This window comes from Phragmites australis, chromosome 22 (assembly GCF_958298935.1).
Source record: "Phragmites australis chromosome 22, lpPhrAust1.1, whole genome shotgun sequence".
NCBI classification, from domain to species: domain Eukaryota; kingdom Viridiplantae; phylum Streptophyta; class Magnoliopsida; order Poales; family Poaceae; genus Phragmites; species Phragmites australis.
The window spans coordinates 21,311,264-21,334,441 of NC_084942.1; the positions used below are offsets into that span (position 1 = coordinate 21,311,264).

At 43.7% G+C, this 23,178-nt stretch overlaps 1 protein-coding gene across 2 annotated transcripts; it reads left to right on the forward strand.

Annotated features, from left to right (window-relative positions):
* Positions 1-17,119: 17,119 nt before the first annotated feature.
* On the forward strand, positions 17,120-21,600 carry LOC133904743 (putative disease resistance protein At5g47280). 2 transcript variants are annotated; one of them, XM_062346264.1, is made up of 5 exons: positions 17,120-18,093; positions 19,091-19,841; positions 19,935-20,146; positions 20,546-21,025; positions 21,152-21,600. In XM_062346264.1, exons 1-5 carry the CDS (start codon positions 17,334-17,336, stop codon positions 21,376-21,378), a joined length of 2,430 nt encoding a protein of 809 aa, XP_062202248.1. In that variant the 5' UTR covers positions 17,120-17,333; the 3' UTR covers positions 21,379-21,600. The 2 variants fall into 2 exon arrangements, with proteins under 2 accessions (XP_062202248.1, XP_062202247.1); XM_062346263.1 differs by having other exon boundaries at positions 17,121-18,093; positions 20,546-21,600.
* Positions 21,601-23,178: the final 1,578 nt, after the last annotated feature.

Sequence of the window (23,178 nt, forward strand, 5' to 3'; positions counted from 1 at the left end):
TAGATGCTATTTCCAAATGTTGACTTTCGAGCAAGAAAAAAAAAAGAATTTTGGGGCAAGAGAGGGAGTAAAGAGTTGCTGTTGGTTGATGTAGCTGCCAAGAATCTATTGGAGACTTAGTCTCGTTTGGTTGCTCATATGATCTGGCCTGACTCTGTATCCAGTGAGTTTGCCTTATTTGAGTTAGCTATATGGGCATATAGTTCTATTTGACTAGTTGATTGTATATGTTTAATCTGGTTGAGAAGAGATTGTGTTTAGTTTTTTATATGAGTATATGTTGTATGAGATTGAAATAAAAAAAACCAAGTATTAACATGACGTTTATTTTGTATAAATACACTCTATAGTACTTAATTTATTATTACTGATAAAAACAGATTTAAAATCTATTTCCCACCGATCAGGCCCGTGCAGTGTTCTTCATCCACTGGGAGAGTCTGGTTCGACTGTCCAGCCAACCAAACACCAGTGGCCTGTACGTGTAGATCCAAATCCTCTCCATTAAGCCAGAGAAATATTATTTGCACAGTTTAATGTGTCTTGTGCTACAGTCAATTCGAAGCGTTCGTTACAAATCGGACATCTGAGATTTCTCATCACTACAAATCACTGTAAATCCTCTACAGTGACTCCTTCACTGCAGAGGATCCAGATCGGTAAGTGTAGGATTAGTGCTGGAGTAGGCAACCAAACATATTACAAATAGCCACCTTTTTGACGTGCCTCTTCTTTTTTTCTCCCTTCAGATTCAGCACGTGAGCTTCTAGATATTAGGTGGCAGATCGGGCCTCTTCTGACGACCACATCATTGCACCACCTAGAGCAACAATTTTTGGTGGCTACCTCATGTGCTCACTCGGAGCTAGTAATCAAAGAGCTCTTTATTTATTTTTATGATTGTCTAAATTATGTATAGTAGATTAACCTTTTTAGACTTGTTTCATAGTGTTCCATCTTTCAGAGTTATTTGTTTTTACCTTTTTTTTTTGCTCATTTAGATGTGTGCATCTTAATTATATATTAATTAGGAGCACTCTTTTTGACACGTGTATTATCTTGATGTGAAGATAAGAATTATTAAAACTTCTATTATCAAAAAAATTCTGAAGATTATACCCATATCGTTCTTTATTTTAGTAATGGAAACATCACATTCTTCCAAACTACGGTGAGGTGCAGTGCACTGAATCAAATTTAATACAGTACTGATCATCTACAATTGTTATATAGTCCTTTAGATGCTTCATCATCCATAATAGTAGGTAGATCCAGCATGTGTTTTATACATATTTTTTTTCTGGGTCAGAGTTTATCAACTTTCAAGGTTCAGACTCACTGGAAGGAAGGACTCTGAAAACTAGTGGAGGCATATTCAGTGATCTTGGAAATTCTAGCTCATGGTTATGCAAGCTTTTGTGCGTGTGCGCGTGTGTCCATTTTTTAACCACTGACTTGTTATCTACTCAAATTTCAACACAGATCACTTGTAGCACTGTCAAAATATTCTGATTTTCTGGTCAGTGGTCACATCCTACGCAATATATTCTGATTTCTGCACTGCTACATCATCATCAACGATAGTTGGCACTTTGGCGCAGTGGTTTTCTCCTCGCAATTTACGCAGTAAATTCTGGTTTTTGTTTTCCCTTTACCTTGGTTTTCATCATGAGCATCAACTGTTTGGAGAATTCAGTAAAACCAGATAGACATGATGTCTGAACTTTGGGCTTCATAACTCAAAGAGCTGAATGCCAACATGAGGATGTGTAGACATCTTCCATTCTTTGGATGCCAAGAGACACCTGGATCTGAATTTGGAGCTGTACTTATTCCAATACAGTTTACCACAAATCTATTGCTACAGGTTACTAGAGCTCTTGACCAAGCACTGCACTGAATATGACTTGCAGAAGTAACATAATCTATTTGTGCCCAACAGCACAAGTCTACTTGAATTGCAGAGGTTAGTGTGAATCCTCTCGAGTTCTTGACTCAGTAGACAAAATAGCCTTCAACTGAGGGGAGAAACCCAGAGAAGGACATGGAGCCTGAAGGTGACACCCTGCTAGCTGTTGATCAAGAAGCCGCCGCCACCACCACCTACCAGTTGCCTCCACACTAAGCTAATCCAAGGCACCACATCATCATTCACCTTAGCAATTAACTGAAAGGTGCTCATTGCCTTTTCATTTTTTTTTTAAAAAAGGGGGCAGTAGCTCCTATCTCAGGTTGTTTTATCTGAATAAATTTGTCCATTCCCTGGTGATCTCGACACCGCCCCGATAATTTCCTTCAAAAGATTTTGGGTATGTTAGAGCATATCCAATTATTATGATAGAATATGATTTGATAGTTTTGATTGTAATATGTCTGATATGATTCGATCTTATCTCTAGAATTGCACTTGTATGATACAATTGGTATGAGAAACAGTCTATAATATGTAGATAATAATTTTTTATTCGATGAATACAAGTGTGTGTAAAGACATGATGTATCATTGGTAACAATAGGACATGGGCTGAGGGACCATTAGTGTACAGTGAGGTGAAGGGGACGGTGAAGGTTTGAGAGAAGTGTACAGTGAGGTAAAGGGGGCGGTGAAGGGTTGAGAGACACCAATGTGCGAAAGAGGTAATTGTTGGAATAATCCTACACATGTTGTGGAAAGTCAATATATCCAACTTAAAAATAAAGAGCCTCTCACCTCATCGACTAGCTTTTGAGTTTAGAAAAGTCATTTCGGTTCTACCATTGGTATCAGAAATATTAGAAAAGTCATTTCGGTTCTACCATTGGTATCAGAAATATTATAATCAAATATAATCAAATCATATTATATCAAGATGTTCTCTAACAAGCTCAATATATTGTACAACAATAAACATATTTGGTATCACATATCGTAACTTGATCACACTAGCAACTAATCACACCATTAACCATGTAGGGGACATCATTCAGAGTAGGTTGCATCTTTTTTTTAATAAAGACCATGTAAACAAGCAAATCATTCGGCTCAAAACAAAGAGCAATTTTCCCTTCAAGGCGCTCAATGCTTTAGAACAAAATGCAAAAAACTTTTATCGTCCTGTGGTATATTTCTCTATACAAATATGTACATTTTATGGTGATTTCAAGAACAGCTAACATCTCCTTTATTATGCACATAATTAAGACCCCTGTAAGCAGGCAATCATTCGGCTAAATAAAAGCGACGGGTTCCAGAACACAATCCTACTTGCCATTTGCCTCTGCCTCTCTCCTTCACTCACAAAAAGCTGGAAGGAATCGATCGTATTCGTTGTCGTGTGCACTGACGTGCAGGCTCGGCTGCTGCTGCTGCCGCCGCCGCCGCCGCCTCGCGCCAGGACACAGCACCTGCAACGGAACAGGCACACGCGTACAAAGCCGACGGCAACTTGATCGATGGCGAATGGCACGTCAGTTCGGTCTTTTTGTGATGGGGTGATCGCTGTTGCAGCAGCCTGCAAACAAACGATTCTTCTTCTTCTTCCTCTTGACGTCTTTTCGGTCTCCATTTCTCCGGTCCTGATCGTGTTCTTCAAGGGAAAAAAGATTCTACATGTCTTCAGTCGCAGGGAAGCTAAGCTAGAGGTTAGGCGGGCACTGTACAATAGGATTCTCTTTGTCTACACATTTGCTGTGCTACCAATCTACACAAAGATGTTTCGCGGCACCGCTCTACTGAACAACTAGCAACGGTTGGAAATATAAGTAGTTTTAGGTCTAATTTACTTTATAATTTATTTATGAACGTAAATCAATAAATTAGCATATTAATATTATCATAGTATAATCTAAGTATATATATGATAGCGTTACATATAACTGGATTTACTTATACTTAAAATTAGAAACCACGGAAAATGAAGTACAAGTAATATGGTTTTTATGTGCTAGTCTTATACTATACAGGTTGCTGAAAATACGGATTGCGCCGTATTCACGGCATCGATCATGTCGACGACGTGCATGATTTGTTGACGATGATAGCAGGTGGCGTCCAGGTGACTAAGAAGACGAGTCGTGGTGAAGAACTTAAGCAGTTCTGCGGAGCGCTTTTCAAAAACCTTATTCGTTATCTCCCGATGCAAGATCTCAAGAGCAAGGGTTTCGGAGACTTGCTCTCCCGTTCATCGGTGCATGCTAATGGCGAGATAGAATAGACTACAGTGGCAGCGCAACAGAGAGAGCAGGAGGCAAAACCTCTAATTCTTATATAGACTCACGTAATGAGAGTGCTCTCAAATTAAGGGCTACTCTCTAATTAGTAGTCTATATTATTATAGGTATGGGATCTTAGATATATATATAGAAAGAAAACTCACACCCTCACCTCCATTAGCAATATGGTACAAATAGATGGAGGGCCTCGTGATGGACCGCCTCTTCATACGATGGGCCTTAGAGATTTGTTGAGAATTATTAAAATTATATGGATCTCTATAATTCTAGTAATCTCTCACCAGATCTTAAAGTTCCATAGAAATTTTCCTGATCCTCTCTGTTGTTTTATATACCATGGTTTTAATGGAGACTATTAAATTGAACATTCACCTAGAGCTTCAAGCTACACTCATCCATGACTTGGACAATAGATTATGCCTTGAATTACAAGTTTTGTACGAATAAGTTTCATTTAAAGTCATAACTGGTACCTATAGGCTACGCCACGGGTGGAGCTTATTGGTCATACTAATTGGTCTCTTCGTGAGCTTAATAGAGATTACCCAAGTCTCACAAACTGTGACCGCCTAACAGTCGGGCTTATATATGTATGTTCTTTCGAGAATGCTCTATATAATAGCATCTACGCTAATTAAAGCCAATAGAACATAATGAGGCAATAGCCAACCTGCCTATAGATTTTGAGAGTAATGCATCTTTACTCAAGTGGGTCAAAAACAAAGGTACTCTCCTCTAGTCAATCGATAGTTTGTTCTTTCCATATCCTACTTCACGGGATCTCCGATCACATAGGTTAGGTTGCCACTATGATATAACTCATGTGGGTCTCATACCCATCTTCTTCGATGCACTATCTATCACATTCTGTGATAGTCTCTTTGCAAAAGGATCTGCCATGTTCTTAGCTGTTTGGATATAATCTAATGATATTACTCCAGAGTTTCTCAGTTTCCTTATAGACTTCACTCGTTGCTTCACATATCTTGAGGACTTCATATTGCCCTTAGAACTGTTCACTTTGAAAATTACCGCTTGATTGTCATAGTTCATAAGGATAGCTAGTACCGGTTTCTCAACCACAAGTAAGTCCATCAAGAGCTCATGCAGTCATTCTGCTTCAACGGTTGTTGTATCTAATGCAGTGAGTTTTGTCTCCATGGCTGACCTTGTCAAAATGGTCTGTTTGGAAGACCTCTATGAGACAGCAACACCGCCAAAAGAGTGAATATATATCTACTCGTGGTCTTGATCTCATCAGCATCAAATATCCAGTTTGAATAATTATAATCCTTCAATACCGATGGGTACCCAATATAGTGAAGTCCATATTTCATAGTGCCTAGCAAGTAGCGTATAACTCGCTCAAGTGCATGACAATAATCATCTTCTAAATTAGAAGTAAACTGACTCAATTTGCTCACAGCAAATGAGATGTCAAGCCTCGTAGCACTAGCTAAGTACATGAGTGATCCAATGATCTGAGAGTATCTCAATTGATCTCTAGTTGTCCAATTATTCTTTCAAAGTATCAAGCTAGGATCATATGATGTTGGAGAAGACTTGATATCCATATAGTTGAAACAACTCAAAATTTTCTCCACATGATGAGATTGCAACAGTGTAATCCTATTCTCACCTTTGATTAACTTGATGTTTAAGATGACATCAGCCTCACGTAAATCTTTCATATCAAATTTTGAGACAGAAATGACTTAACCTTGTTAAAGTTATATCAAACTTCTCATGCTATTGCTTAGGAGCTTGTTTTAAACCATACAAAGATTTCAGCAACTTACATATATTATTCTCCTGACCTTCTAATACAAACCCATCATGCTGATCCATATATATTTCCTCATCCAACTCTCCATTAAGGAAAGTTGTCTTAACATCCATCTGATGAACGAGAAGACCATGTGAGACAACCAAAGAAAGTAGTACTCTTATTGTGGTTAGTTTAGCGATGTGTGAACAAGTATCAAAGAAATCTCCGCCTTTTTTTTTGATATAACCCTTGACCACAAGTCAAGCTTTTTACTTTTCTATAGTACCATTAGGCCTGAGCTTCTTCTTAAATACCCACTTACAACCCACTAGTTTGCAACCGTAAGGCCGTTCCGTGACTTCCCAAGTTCTGTTAGCGAGAATGGAATCCATTTCGCTACGAACTACTTCCTTCCAGTAGTCTGGATCAGGAGATGCATGAGCTTCTGAAATATTCTTTGGAGTATTATCCACAAGGTACATAGTAAAATCATCACCAAAAAATTCAGCAATCCTTTGTCTCTTGCTCCTCCTTAGAGCTTCACTATCATCCTCCTCAGGAACTTGTTTATGTGTTGGTTCCTCCTCGGGAACTTGTTTATGTGGTTGTTCAGAAAACTCAATCGATGTAATAGGTTCAAGAATTATCTTACAAAAATGCCTAGAGGTGCTATGTAAATATTTTGTGGGAAATATATGATAAAAAAATGGTGCATCTCAAGACTCCATAATTATATCAGCAAACATGTAAGGTACTTCGGATTTTACTACTAAAAACCTATACGTAGTACTACGATGACCATATCTAAGAAAGACACAATCAACTATCGTAAGTTCAAGCTTACATTTCTTCGTTATTGGTACATTGACTTTCGTCAAGCACTCCCGCACAAATAAGAGAGCAATGGTTTTCTCATTATTCATTCTTCATATGGTGTTTTGTCATTATTCTTGGTAGGAACTCTATTCAGGACATGACACGATGTCTATAGCCTCCCCCATCATATCTTAGATAATCCTGTAGTATCTAACATGACATCGACTAAGGCTGTGTTTGTTTCTGCTTCTGAAACTGCTTCTGCTACTGGCAGAAGCTAGAAGTCAGAAGCCAGAACAAACGAGGTTCTGGAGAAGTGGCTTCTGGAGAAGCCAGAAGCCTGTTTCTGAGGAAAATGAACTAAAGCTGAGAAGCTCGCTGAGATGTGCTTCTCTGAGAAGCTATGTGCTGAGAAGCCAAAAATTTATTGCAGAAGCCAACAACCTATTTCCAAAAGCAGCTTTTCAGAAAAGACAAAAGCACTGCTTTTCAGAGAAGCTCAAAAGCAGAAGCTCAAACAAACACGGCCTAAGTTAGTCAATATGCGGTTCTTACTTTTGGTAACCCATTTGACTGGAGCGAATAGGGAGGTGTCCTCTCATGACTAATACCGTGTTCCTCACAGAATAAGTCAAAAACTTTAGGAAAATATTCTCCACCATGATCCGACCTAAGTCTTTTGATCTTTCTTTCTAATTGATTTTTAATTTGATTTTTAATTTGAATTGTTGAAAATATAAGTACTTTTATGTTTAATTTAATCCATAAATTATTCATGAACGTAAACTAATAAACTAATATGTTAATATTATCAGAGTATAATCTAGACATGTATATAATAGTGCTATATACAACTAAATTTACTATACTCAAAATTAGGAACCGTAGAAAATAAAGTACGAGTAACATGGTTTTTACATACTGATCCTGCGGTGTGAATGTTGCTGAAGAAGCGGGTTGCATCGTGTTTATAGCACGATCGATCCTATTAACGACGTGCTAGATTTGTTAATGTCGTCAGATTTGTTGACGATGACAGCAGGTGGCACCTAGGCAACCAGGAAGATGAGCCGTGGTGAAAAACTTGAGTAGTCCTACGGAGCGCTTTCCAAAAATCTTATTCATCATCTCTCGGTTCAAGATCTCAAGAGCGGGAGTTTTAGAGACCTGCTCTTCCGTTCGCCAGTTCACGCCAACGCCGAGATGGAGTAGACTGTAGCAGCAACTCAATAGAGATAAAGAGGTAAAAACCCTAAATAGACTCATGTAATGAGAATATTCCTAAATTAAGGGCTATTCTCTAATTAGTAGTCTATATTATTATGTTCAATAAGGTGAAGATACTTAGATATATAGAAAAAAAATATTTTATCTCCACTTCTATTAGTAATACGATACTAATAGTTGGATGGTCACGTAATAGACTACCTCTCCTTAAGATGGACTTTAGAGGTTTATTAAAAAATATTAAAATTATATGAGCCTCTATAATTTTAACAGCACCTATTGCACGAAGGTGTTCCGCGGTACACCAGACGAGAAGCTGCTCGATCTCTCCGCAGGGCAATCCTCTCATGTGCGATTTCATGAAGGGTTGCAACGGAGCTCGAGCACTGACTCCCCAATCCTACCAGTGTCGAGATTCACTACACTATACATTGAGTTTTGATCGTGAGCGCCTTTTGGCAAAATTCTGTAACCGCCACTTGGCACGTACGGTGCCGCAAGTGTAAGCACCTATCAATGTAATTACTACTCTCTACGATTCTAGAAGAGTGTCGTTTTAGTTATTATTGATATGATCATAAACACACTATTTTGAACACTAATTTCAGTGTAAATTATATGCAAAACATATCAAATTTGTAATATTATGAGACTATTATTCAAGATAAATCTAGCTATACTATTTTAAAATTTAATTAAAATATTTAAAGAGATATTGATAATTAAAATTTAAACGTGTTGATTATATGCAATCTAGAGGGCTATGCGCTTCACATGCATCTAGACGGCTAATTCAGGTGCTGGCACGCTCTACTCTTTATCCTTGTCGAGATCGATCCAGTTCTCACCATGGCTGCGATTCCCAGCAACGAATTTATTTTGCTCGTGTTGCTGTCATCTCCTGTGTAGCAGAGATCGGATGGATGACATATTTTATGGTCAAGGTCAATGACTCGCCGGTCGCTGGTCAAAACGTTGAACAGATTCATTGAAGAGAATCAAAACCAGAAGAAGAAAAAGAAATTATAATCGAGCCGCTGAAAAATAATTAAAGAAATGAATTTTGTGAAAGCGACTCTTTGCTTTGCTACTGCTGCGTGGCGTGTCGATGATGGCATATTATTATTCTATGCATTCTAGTTGCAAGGAAGTGACAACGCACATATTTAGCATGCGTTATTTGTTCGTCAGCTTCGTCATCCACCGGACCAAACGCTGTGGCCTTTGACATCCGTGGCAAATGGAAGAATTATCTGTCGGTTGGTGGTGTTATACACTATGGTTATCCGGATCTAGGTTTTTTTACCTCCAAATAAAATTTATTAGAAATCACTGATAACATGATTTATTAGGTAGTATATCAAATATACTAGACAAAATTTAAATAAAATATTAGTAAATATAGTACTTTTTTTACAGGTGTCTACAGATAAATTGGGTTAATGACTGGTTTTTGGCCGAATTTTTTTTATGATCCGGATGATGCTTGCTTGCTGGATGGCTGGCTGGCTGCAGGCCTGCAGCTGCATGCATGCTACAGGACAGATCGACGCGAGCCACTCGGCCGGGCTGCAAATGTTGATCGTTTTAGGCGATGGTGTGGTGGTGCTCGAGGATGGTTGATTGGCGGTTTTATCTGTGCTAGTGAAAGCTTTAATTGATGGATGTATTTGTGAAAGTATATTATTTTTTTAAAGGACAGTGTGAAAGTATATTAGTGAGATGGTTTCTAGCAATACGTACTAAATTCTACGTGATGATCAGATAAATAGGTTTTTATATGGGATTTCAGAACGTTTTGTTTATGCGATAGAGGAGAGTTTAATAATATATAATCGGCATTAGTTATATGACTTATATCTTATGTGCAAATTCGAGAATGAATGAATCCCTTCAGAGTCCAAACGAGAGATACTTTTGTAACACAAGAAGGGTCAGCTTTATTTTCTGCTTTAAAAAGTGTATAATTTTATTTTCTACTATATAGACCCATACCGCTCCACTTTAATGAGGATCCTGTATATAACTTAAGAATCCCTCTTCTCCTTATATGAGAGAGAAAAGATTTATTTTATATAAATGAGTAATATAAGACTAAACTTTCTATCACTATTGATTCTAAAAGCTCATGCCCCTATAGGCCTAATTTACATTGAGTGTCTAAATTCATTTTTTATATTTTTCTGTACCAGTGCACACCATAAATCCTCTTTAGATCTGCTTATGCTGAGGATAATCATGTTCTTTGATTTGCTTCTGGCAGGAGATAATCTTTGACAATAAATACAAAGTATACATGTTGGTTTATATTTTTTGAAAGTATATTGTACTGGACTTAAAGAATATCAGGAGTTATCCAGGTTCAGACTTCTCGAGAGATAATAGTTCTATGTCATAATATTTTCTTATAAATTAGATGAATTTATTATAAAAGGTTCCGCCCCTATAAGCAGAGTTTTCACCCTTGTATATACTAGGGAAAAGATACACAAACAAACAAACCGTGTCAAACCATGTGGTAGATCTACCCCTAATGGAGCCAACTACCTTTAGACCATCATGACGTCGGATAGGCATAATTGCTCTACTCTGGTCATCCGAACATCATTGTGCTCACCCGACAGACCATCTCGTGATATTAAATGCTACGAGACAGGTTACTGCAAGCCCGTACCACCCCCACAATCATGCCTCGCATAAAGCAAACGTCTGGGAAAGGAAAAACACTCGAGTAGATAACATTAAATAAGACTTGACTGGTTATATGAGGTGTAGTGAAAGTGGTTCTATTAGACCATGATTATGATTATGATGATTAATAATAATATAATCAATAAGATTAACATGTTTATCAAGAATATATATTAGTAGATCTCATAGATGTAATACATGAAGAAGCCACCGCAGCCGGGATAAAATTTGGTTGAATTGAAGAAGTTTCTGGAAGATTTGCCTCACTGGATGGTCCGGTGTTCTAGGTGTTGAGCTTACCGGAGCATATTTGACAAAGGAAGAGAGGCCTGAAGGCCTCACCGGAAGGTCCAGTGATCAACAAGTGTGCTCACCGGAGCAATTCTTCTAGAGAAGGGTGTCGTGCCGAAGAATAAGGGCTAAGCCTCATCGGATAATTCGATGATCAAAGCATAGCAACACCGGAGTGTTTCTGTTCAGAAGGCTGAATGGAACAACCCACCGGAAAGTCAGGTGATCAGAGGAAGATACACATTAGAGTATTTCCACCAGAGAAGGTTGCAGTCGTCGAAGATTTAAGATTAACATGCTGAAAGGTCCGGTGATGAAGCAAGGCTACACCGAAAAATACACCAGACAATGAACAGTGCAAAAGAGGTAGAAACGAAGTTCAAGGCATCAGATAGTCCGGTAATGAAGTGATATGCACCTGATGCTAACACCAGAGCAATTTACACAGAGAAGAAGGAAATACTCGGATGGCTCAGGATAACTCACTGGATAGTCTGGTGATGGAGATGAAATATACACCGGAGTGTCTAGTGTTCACAGAGGCTTGAGTAGGGTTCCAACGGCTAATTTGTGAGAGTGTACTCACCGAATGATCCGGTGTTAGTACTATTATTCTCAGCAGATCATTTGGTGTTAACAACTTTTTTGAGTTGTTGGGTTAACGGCTAGTGCGCGGGTTTGAAGCTATAAATACTCCTCCACTCAGTCATTTGAAGGTGTGGCATGCTGCTGGAGTCTAGAGGAAGCTCATACACACTTAAGAACACATCCAAGCCACCAAAGTGCTTAATGTGATTATCCAAAATGATTAAGCACAAGATTAGTGAGTGATTAGTGCTTATAGGCCTAGAGAGAATGTTGCTAGGTGATTGCTTGCTAAAGAGTGGATCAAAGAGTGATCCAATCTTGTACCAAGTGGTACGCCGGCACCTTAGAGTCATGATGACTCACCGGCAAATTGTTGACCCTCCGACTTAGTGTATAGCGGCGGCAAGACATATGTACATGGACGCGGAGACCCTTACCTTGGTGGCTCAAGCTCCGAAGTGATCACGGCAGTAAGGAATCAGAAGAGAGGCTAGTGGTGAGACCTTGCGTTGGTGACTTGGTGGCTCATATGGGTGAAGGTCTTGTCTTTGTGACTTGGTGGCTCAAGAGCCGTGACTGGATGCCGACCAGGAGTATATCCTTGATGGAGCTTCAACATGGACTAGGGGTGGCATTCATACCATCGATACCACGAGATAAACTTCCTTATGTCGAGTTTTCTGTCTCTACCTTATTTATGTTTCTGCATTTATATTCTTACAATTTACCTTCTTAGATAGGTTGCAAGCGCTTTGATCGGTAGAGTAGACATACTAGATAAACCTAGAGCACATTTAGATAGAAATTGATATAGATTTATCTTGTGTATTTTTTAGAGCCAAATAGATTCTAAGTGTCTTAATTCACCTCCCTCTCTTAGGATGTCACCGATCCCTTCATGAGGACCTACTGCTGGATCTTGCATGATCTCGCTTTGCGATCAGGGGCTGGTCACATGAGCCTCACCCTGGTCACGCGATGCGGTAGAGGTCTTGACAATACATGCTGTCCGCTGATACTTGGCGGCTTGGGACCCACCTCGTGGGGCACCCCTTACCTATTACATCAATAGTAGCCCCCAAGATCCCTCGTGGATATGGTAGATTGAGTGATTCACTATGGGGGTCCATGGTCACTGCATGTCACGTGGTTGTGGACGGGTCTGGTCGCATCACTTAGGCCTCAGGTGATCGTAAGTTTGCCCAGGGAGTGGTAGTCGATGCAGCCTACATTAATGATCAACTTAGAAAATCGTATCTTGATGGGAGGTTAAACGTCCAGAGAGAGAGAAAGACATGGGAGAGAGAGAGAGAGAGATGTGGGAGAGAGAAACATTGATTACCTTCAGGCCCGAGAGAATTTCAGTCCCCCACGCGTGTTTATTCGATTTTCACGCGAATCCAACCCCACGACGATTGAGATACCATGATGGCCCATTAAATTGGAGTACCCATAGCTCCTTACGAATCCTTTCGCCACCTTCTGTCGCCCCCAAGCTTCTTTACACTCAGAGCTCTTCATCTCCTCTGCCGTCTCCGTCTCGGCCCTTTCCCTCGCAGCATCTTTCATCGTAATCTGATGACGCGCACCTGCAGCGATTCCTCCTTTCCCAGATCCAAGTGCAACATGGCGAGGTTGAAGGCGCCACACGAGGTCGGCCTGCTCACCCGCCGCCTTTCCACCTGGTACCACGCTGGGGACAGCATGCTCGCCCTTCGCCAAGGGGAGACCATGTTGTATCTCTCGTCTCGTGTTGCCCTTCTCTAAGTTTTTTACCACCATCATCTCTTTCTACGATATCTGCCACCTCCATCTCAACCCAAACTCAATTCTCATACTGAGCATTTTTGTCCATCTGTGTGAGAACTTCATCAGGGTCAAGCCATGCCTCAACCTCTTCCATTTCTTTTACACAGTCCAGTCGATGACAGGGCCAGCCACTGGGAGCTACGGGTTCCGCCTTTGTGATGGCGTCATAGACACCTACATTGAGTTGGGCCTCAAGTTATCATGATCGGGCTAGAGGGAGGATTGGTTATACCTCGCGGCCGATAATTCCTTGGACAACCTTCGTGTGCTGAGCGTGCTGGCGCAGGTCATGGAAAACTGGGGGAATTCACCCATGACCACCCTAGAGCTACTGACCCTAGCCAAACGGGTTGGCCAGCTTCGAAAAGCCAGGTTGGTGGGGTTGGACGTCGTCCACGACTACATCAAGTGCCGGTTGTGTCCCCTGCATAGGCGAGCGCACCCGACATTTATGTGGGATAAATGATGAAACCTGGTTGAGCTTCATAGGTTATCGTACCATTGATTCCCGGGTACCACCCTTTCTTCCAAAAAGTGTGCAACCTCTCACGTCTCTTCTGTTATTTAGATCTTATCGACGACGTCGTCGACTCACGGGTTCGAATCCTAATGTTGGGCTCCCCGAGGCAAGATGGTCCTCCTATCAATGCCCTTCTATTGTGTGATCTCATCCCTCCAGAGAGAGCACAACGCAGGAGGGTAAGTTTGGCATTTACAAAATTCTCGCCCCTCAGCCTTCTTATGACCCGGATTTTCATAGTTGATACCATTGCAGGGTCTTGTAGAGGTTGACATTCTGCGCCTGGTCTTTGACGAGGTCCTAGAGGCCTCCGGTTAGGCCACCCCACGGAGTGGAGTTCATCGGGATCTCCACCTGAGAGTCCAACAAGGTGCAGCACTGCCTCCCCTTGATCGATCTGGCTGCACCTCTAACCCATCTAGTCGCGAAGGCAACCACACAACCCTGGACTAAACGTCAACCACAGGTTGAGATCTTGTGCACAATACTGGTCAGCAGAGGAGCGACTAGCCTCGCCCTAAGCTACCCGGAGACTAGACTGCTCGCAGGCAAAAGTCGACCATGGACGGAGTTACAACGAGCGGTGCCGGCCACCAGGGGAGCAATCAATCACTCCCTAAGTTAGCTGGGGCCGACCAGTCTACTCATTGAGTCTCCGCACAAGGGGAGAAAAGGCCGACGAAGGATTCGACTTCTATGGAAGCGTCTAAATGCGCCTGTGGGGTGCCGCTGCCCGCGGCACAATGGCAAATGTGGCCTCCCCATTGGGTCAACTTAGTGGTTTCTCGAGGTTGAGAGTTGTGCTCACCCCTCCGACCATACGGTAAGTCCTCCGGTTAAGCGTAGATATTTCAAGTTCTTTTCTTAACTCGGCAACTTGTTGTTGTTGCAGGTCCTCCACCCGGTCAATGACTCCGGTAGAAACTCCTCCTCTAGTACCTCAGCTGGACATTCCAGCCTCCATGCCAACTGTGATCCAGACACTATCTGAAGTGCTCACCGTGACCCCCGCACCTTTAGAGCCTATCAAGGGCCCGCTCTGGCCTTTGACCTACTCTCCCAGGTCGCCAGCCTCCCCGCCTCCATCAGCCAGCTGATCATTGAGAAGGAAGCAGCAGACTGCAGATGCGCCAAGCTGGAGAGGTTGATAGCCAAGGAAAAGGAGGTGAGGCGCTTACTTCAATGGGAGAATGTCGCACTTCAACAAGAGAAAACCGCAATTCAAGAGGAGAGGGTTGCACTCGTCGCTTAAAATTTCAAGCTGATAGAGGATGAGCGGATGACTCATAGCTTTCTTTGGACTGCCTTTATGGTGATGCGGGGACCCTTGAGGAGCGTCAGGCTGGAAGCCAATAGGCCACGCAGGGTTGGGCCTACTCCATCAACGTCCTGGTAGAAAAGTTCACCCATCTCCCAAGCACCCTGGCGGTCAGGACAGCGAAGGATGTGGCACAGACGGCCAAGACTGCAATAGAGTATGTTCTGCGGTACTACCATAGACACGACCCTGACTTCAATCTTGAGATCATCCTAGAGGGGGTCATGGCTGCCAGCCCCAAGCTGAGGTGAAGTTGGAGGCAGAGTGCCAAAGGCCGCTGGAGCTCATAGGGTCTCTCTTCTGGGTGGAGACCTAGGAAGAGTAAACACCAGTCTGTAATTTAAGTTCGTATAATACTCGATTGACCTTCTTCATTTCTTTGATGGGCTTGTGTTGTTGTTGTGTTCGTAGAGTCCATGAAATAACCGAATCAGTTGCTTGCTCTAAGCCCTCGACCACCACCATTGATGACACCAACGACCAGCATAGTCTAGACGTGGTGGCCGAATGCGAGCTTGGGTTTGTAGTTGAGCGAGAGATCCTTCAAAGCGATTTTTAAGATGCGCCAGTCTTACCACCGACTAAGCCGTGTGTAGTCTTAGGCAAGCCGAGTAATACCCAACTAGCTAACTTTTGCGTGCTCTGTGACTTGAGCAGGAACTGCTCATGATGCAAAGGGACTTGGAGCTGATGTCGAGGGAGAATGACCAGCAACGAGCGTACTTCTATGATTGCCTTAGTCAAGCATTCACACCCTTTGACTCATTGCTCCGGGCTGTTGGCATTCATGTCCGCCCAACTCCCACGGATACCATGACCGATCATATCGACTGGTTTTTGGTAGCTTCCGAGGAGGCAAGTGACCTTGAGCAGAGGCTTCGCGAGACTGTCGATGACCACCTCTTAGAGGTCGGAGTCTCCAGCTCCTGCTTTGCCCTTGCCTGCGTCAGTGATCACTTCCCCGACCATGACCTTGCTCCGATAGTCTCTGCTGGATTTGGCGGTGTTCAGCAGACCATGGTAGAGCTTGGCGACCACTCAAACTCATTTATGTACGCAACTCGCTTCCTTCTTTGGATCGTCCAGTTCGACCTAATGAGGGACATCTTCGGGAGGAGAAGAGCTAAAGAGGGGAGGGAAGGAGGAGGCGGCGCGAGCAGCAGAGCATGAGCGAGCCGCGGGAGCTGCACGTCACGACCAACGGCAGGGGCAACCACGAGCAGCGCATCGACTTCCACACCTACACCGTCCTGTGGAACCCCAACCCCGTTTGCAAGAACGGAACTGCCTCCACCCACGGCCACCACTGCCACGCCAACAACACCACCTCGGCAATGGAGCAAGCGCGCGTAGCGGAAGCAGCGGCGGGGCTGCTGTCGCGGAGGAGTAAGCGTTGCGTCGTCGCATTGCTGCGTTCGAGGAGGAGCTCTGAAACCATGGTTCGCGGAGGGCGGCGACCACGATTAGAGAGGCGGCGAGTGGGCGGCGTTGCCAGACAAAGAGGCACAGGGCGAGCAGAGAGGCCACGCGTGGGCGGAGGCCACATGCGGCGGGTAGGCGGCACCGTCGGGCGAAGAGGCAACGAGAGGGCGGAGATGCCATGGATAGGCGACGGGTGGGCGGCGCTGCCGGGCAAAGAGACGATGACAAGGGTGGGAGGAGAGGTGCCAGGCGAGTGGTGGCCACGTGCGGGTAGGGGCTCCGGGTAAAGAGCCGGGTGAGGGCTTCGGGCCTGATGCCCTAGTGTGGCTGTTAACGCTAGGCTCTTGTGTGGATTGAATCGGCTCGCGAGCAAACTCGAACTTAACTTGATTTGCCACCGAGCTATAGAGACGGCTCGGAAACTCATTTAGCCTCCAAACCAAATCGAGCCTTCACGAATCTAAACTAGCTCGCGTAATTCGAACTTTATTTGTACCCCTATCCCCTATCCGAGACCAAACGCTACGCCCCCCGCCTCCTCGACGCCGATGGCGACACCTCACTCGCCCAGCTGACAAGTCCACCGAGCACACGCAAGCAACAAAGAAAGAGATCGAGGAGAAGGGGAAGACAGAGGAGGGGAAGCGGCGTGAGGATCGAACTCGGTGACCATGGAATTGGACCGGCTGCTGTTCGACCAGCTGGCCGGGGAGGCGCTGCGCGAGCTGCTGCTCGTGGTGCGGGGCACCTTCCTCTGCCGCTCCACCGCCGAGCGCCTGCGGCGGAGCGTCGAGCCGCTGCTCCCGCTCGTGCAGGGCCTCCCCGCCCACGGCCGCAGCAACGGGGAGCTCGGGGAGCTCGCGGTGCGGATCAGGGAGGCGCTCGACCTGGCCCGCTGCGCCGCGGCGTCCCCGCGCTGGAACGTGTACCGCGCCGCGCAGCTGGCCCGCAGGATGGAGGCCGCCGACCGCGGGATCGCACGGTGGCTGGCGCGGCACGCGCCCGCGCACGTCATCGACGGCGTACGCCGGCTGCAAGACGAGGCCAACGCGCGCATTGGGCGGCTCGAGCGCCGCGTCGAGGAGATCGCCGCAGCCTCCGCGGCGCCCCAGCCACCAGCCTTGTCTGTTCCCGTCGCGCCGCCGCACAAGGCCTCCATGGCCGGTATGCCGATGGAGGTGCCGCACAAGGCCATGGCTATGCCCATGGACTTTCCCCCCAAGGCCATGGCGATGTCCATGCACGTGGAGCTCCCGGAGGAGCACGAGGACGACGGGATGGTGGGCGGCGGCGTCAAGGTGGGCAAGGAGAAGGTAAAGGAGATGGTCATGAGCGGCGGCGGCGGCTGGGAGGTCGTCGGCATCTCCGGCATGGGCGGCAGCGGCAAGACCACGCTCGCCATGGAGATCTTCAGGGATCACAAGGTCCGAGGTAAGAAGAACTCGGATCAAATCCTAACCTTCTTGTCTCTTACGAAGTTGCAATTCTATTTTACCGTCTTTTCCTTCAGTTTATTCCATTCTTTTTGTGCAAAAGTTTGCATCTTTCTGCAGAAATGTTCTGTTCTTCCTAGAAAAATTGCATCTTTTCTTGAATTACTATTGGGTTCAACAATTTGGCGCAAATTAGGGGCATCTTCGGTGGTTGGTTTGCGTGGTATCGTGTACTTAATTGGGTAAAGGTGATGTTGATACTTTCGTTTTGCTGTGCACCACTTGTTTGGTCAAAATTGGCGCTTTGACCAGCTTAGTGCAAAGTGTACCATTGTGATGGGACTATCTTAGATTGCTTCCCACTTCACACAACTAGCATGTAGTCTCCAATTTCAGTTCAGGTTGAGTAACTTCTCATGTTCATGCCTTTTTGGTGATAATATCTTTATCTTAAATCAAAATAGGCTTGCCACTTAATGAACTGTGCATGAGATTAATACATCTGTTTAAACCTTAAACAAACAGTTACTCCAAACAGCTAAGTGCTGGTGTGTTATCTTCCAATTCAGATCCAACTAATCTACTTTTCCTTTTAATTCACAGATTTATACATATTTTCAGATCATTTGTTATTGCACAAAGTTGAAAATTAGTGATGGTGGTGAGGTTTTGATATATCTTGATTCAGCAACTTGTGTTCATAGTGTCAAATTTAGCAACTTGTGTTCAATCACAGTAAAACCTAATGCAATTATTGTCACCTTTGAGAAATAAGAACACCGATTGCCTAGATTTGAGTGGACACTATCCTGAATGTTGATTGATTTCAACTTCAGCAACTTCTCTGTGATCATCATTGCGATATTTTTATTCTTTGAGATCTAAGGTGTCCTCAAAGCCGACCCCCTTTTGTAGCTAGTCTTTTCCTAGTTTGTCTCAATTTTTAGCAGGGCTATTGCCTTTGTGATGCTGACATGGTTTCTTTCATTCTGCAGCCTACTTCAACGACAGGATCTTCTTTGAGACGATATCGCAATCCGCAAACTTGGAGACCATCAAGATGAAGCTGTGGGAGCAGATCAGCAGCAACATAGTGCTTGGTGCATACAACCAGATCCCAGAATGGCAGCTCAAGTTAGGGCCAAGGGACCGAGGACCGGTCCTTGTTATCCTTGATGATGTGTGGTCTCTTGCACAGCTTGAGGAGCTCGTGTTCAAGTTCCCTGGGTGCAAGACTCTTGTTGTATCGAGATTCAAGTTCCCCACGTTGGTAACCCGGACATATGAAATGCAGTTGCTTGATGAGGAGGAGGCTTTATCTGTCTTCTGCCGTGCTGCCTTCGGTCAGGACTGTGTTCCGCACACTGCTGACAAGAAATTGGTTAAGCAGGTTGCTTCAGAGTGCGGAGATCTTCCTCTAGCTCTGAAGGTCATTGGCGCATCTTTGCGGGGTCAGCCTCCTAAGATATGGCTGAGTGCCAAGAACCGGTTGTCACGAGGGGAGGCTATTTCTGACTCCCATGAGACCAAGCTCCTAAAGAGAATGGCGGCAAGCGTGGAGTACTTGTCAGAGAAGGTTAGAGATTGTTTCCTTGATCTGGGCTGCTTCCCAGAGGATAAGAAGATCCCTCTTGATGTGCTGATCAACATTTGGATGGAGATACACGATCTTGATGAGCCAGATGCTTTTGCCATCTTAGTTGAGCTATCGAACAAGAACCTTCTTACCCTAGTTAATGATGCACAGTACGTATCATCTGCCATATTTATGCTTGGAAACATTAAAAAATCGAGATATCATGAAGAACAGCTTTTAACTCTTTGCTGCTCTTTATGCAGGAACAAGGCTGGAGATTTGTACAGTACCTATGATGACTGCTCGGTGACGCAACATGATGTGTTGAGGGATCTGGCGCTTCACATGAGTGGACGTGATTCTCTGAACAAGCGGAGGCGGCTGGTGATTCCAAGAAGAGAAGAATCACTTCCAAGAGATTGGCAGAGGAATAAGGAGACTCCATTTGAAGCTCAGATAGTTTCCATTCATACAGGTACATTTGTCGCTCACTGTTCTTCACTTTTCTCGCTATTTATTGCCAACAATTTGCCATCCAATATCTTCAGTACACCCGTTCTGAAATTCGGAAGAATGGAAGAAGAACCACTATAGTAATAAACACAAGTACGTAACATGATTGCAAGGTTCTGACCTGATCTTGTGGTTTTTTTTCCCCTGTAATCCACCTGCTGTTATACCGAGCTGATGCTAAATTCTTCAGCTAACCTTATCATCATCCATAAAATTCCAGTTTTACATCAGTATTACCGGAACATGGTTTTGTAGTTTTCTTCCAAAACATTTCCTTCGTTTAGAGCGCTAGTAGTAGTTTCTGTCATGTGCTTTCTTCATTTGGACAGAATGATCTGACCAACTGTTTTCAAAACTTCAGGTGAAATGAAAGAATCTGACTGGTTCCAGATGAGCTTCCCCAAGGCAGAAGTGCTCATCCTCAACTTTGCCTCAAATGTATACTACCTCCCACCATTCCTCGCAACAATGCATAACCTGAAAGCGTTGGTGCTGATCAACTACGGCACCACCAGTTCAACCCTTGACAATCTATCTGCCTTCACCACACTCAACGGTCTGAGGAGCCTCTGGCTGGAGAAGATCATGCTCCCACCGCTGCCAAAGACCACAATCCCACTGAAGAACCTGCACAAGATTTCCCTTGTCCTCTGTGAGCTGAACAACAGTCTGAGAGGATCAACGATGGACCTGTCCATGACTTTCCCGCGCCTCTCCAACCTCACCATTGACCACTGCATAGATCTGAAGGAGCTGCCATCTAGTATCTGTGAGATCAGCTCCCTTGAGACCATCTCCATCTCCAACTGCCATGACCTCACTGAGCTGCCATATGAGCTGGGTAAGCTGCACTGCCTGAGCATTCTTCGGGTGTACGCCTGCCCAGCGTTGTGGCGGCTCCCACCATCGGTGTGCAGCCTGAAGAGGCTGAAATACCTTGACATATCTCTGTGTATCAACCTGACAGACCTCCCAGAGGAGCTTGGTCACTTGACAAGCCTGGAGAAGATCGACATGCGAGAATGCTCACGATTGAGAAGCCTCCCGGGGTCGTCCTCCTCCCTGAAGTCTCTCGGTCATGTCGTGTGCGATGAGGAGACGGCATTGCTGTGGAGGGAGGCTGAGCAGGTCATCCCGGACCTCCGAGTGCAGGTGGCAGAAGAGTGTTATAACCTGGACTGGCTTGTAGACTGATGTCATGTTCTGGATGCTTTGGCTTCCAAACTGACCATGTACAGATGACGTGGATACGTTTCCCTGTGTAGTGCAGGATGTGTAATCAGTCCGCCGAGCAATTTTGACAGCTAAACTTGAAATCCCGGTTCCAAAATACAAATGCACGTAGAAAGAAAATATATACAAAGAAAAGAATTTCTTTTCTTGGCACAAAGCACATTTATATACATTTGATGAAGATACAGTGCGATAAACAGCATTTTCCATTTTTCAGTTTCAACAAACAAAGACCAGGCAGTGGTTCTCAGAACAGAAACAGTTTTACATGGTTATACCCGAGGCTAAATTGTTGCACAGCACACATATTACACAATAGACACAGGTAGAAGCACCACAACAGGGATCAACGGTCTCGAGCTGTATTGGAAACAGAACCCACCACTGAGCCACAACCTGAGCACAAATCTCTTCTGGAGTTCGAGTTGGTCCAGACCATCAGCAACTTGACAGATTGATTCACAAGGACGAAGGCCGCGTATACAGTTTCCGTGCAAGCATTCACATGATTACATGGCATACACTATCTCCCCACTGCTCTCGCTGTCGAGGTCAAGGTCCGAGTCCAGATCCTCCATATCATGGTCAAGGTCAAGGCTGTCAACCAAGAACTGGTTCATTCCGTGGGTGCCAAAAGCTGGTATGGTTGCCTCTGCCAGTATCTGCATGATATCGTTCATGTTCTGCATCGGCTGGTCAGGCTCCTCGTACTGGCTGCTCATTGTGCCATCATCCATGAGGTCAGCTGGGAGGTTCTTCATGAACCAAGGATGACTTTTTATCTCAGACATAGTGATCCTCTGCAAGGCCAAATAACAGATGTTATCTCACAGCTGAACAAAGTGACTGCATAAAAAAAATACATAGAAGTTTGAGAATGACTTATACTTAGAAGAGAATAGTTGAGGAGACTAAAACGATCTACATTTGCAATCAGAGGGAGTAGTATTTTAGATTTTAAGAGTATTCGAACATTATTTTTTAAAATATGTCACCAACCCTTCTAATGAGCGACCGACGGTATGAGTATAGAGTTACAAAATTTTAAAATAAATACATATATTTATAATTTTTTGATATAAAAATAAAAAAGGCCATGTGATGCTTTGGCCGGCCCAAATAAGTGCCTGTATGACATGAGCAAATTATGGGCCTAGGTACGGAGTTTTTTATTTGTATATTTTCTAACATTAATATTTAAATAAATAGATTCTTGACGAAAATATTGTGATAATAGACGTCTACTGTTCTCTTATAAGACGTTTAGGTCCTTACCGTCTATTGAAAGGGCAGTAAGCACCTATAGTACCGTACCAGTGTCTTATCGTCTTCTGATAGGGTAGGTATGCTCTTGCCGCATGAGTACTGTTTGTAACTCTATTTTCTCCTTATATCTTTTTTATATAAAATAGTGGTCTTCTGTTGCTTCAAAAATTCTAAAACTTTTTATACATATTTTATAATCCATGTGCAACCCATTTTAATTAAATTCACCTAAAAAACAGGTGTAGAATTTAAACTAAAATTCTCAAAATAATGGATACTTTTATAACTTTTTACAATTGTTAGGGACTCAAATAAATTTCTAAAAGTCTAGGAAAATTCACTAATATTCTTCTTATGTGATGGACTAATTTCTAAAATTATTTTTAGCCCTTGGTTATTTGGTGAAAAAGTGAATTCCTTTGTAATGCTCTATTTATATGCATTTTTATCATTTCATGTGATATTCTTCTTTTTATTCAATTTGAATTCAAACAT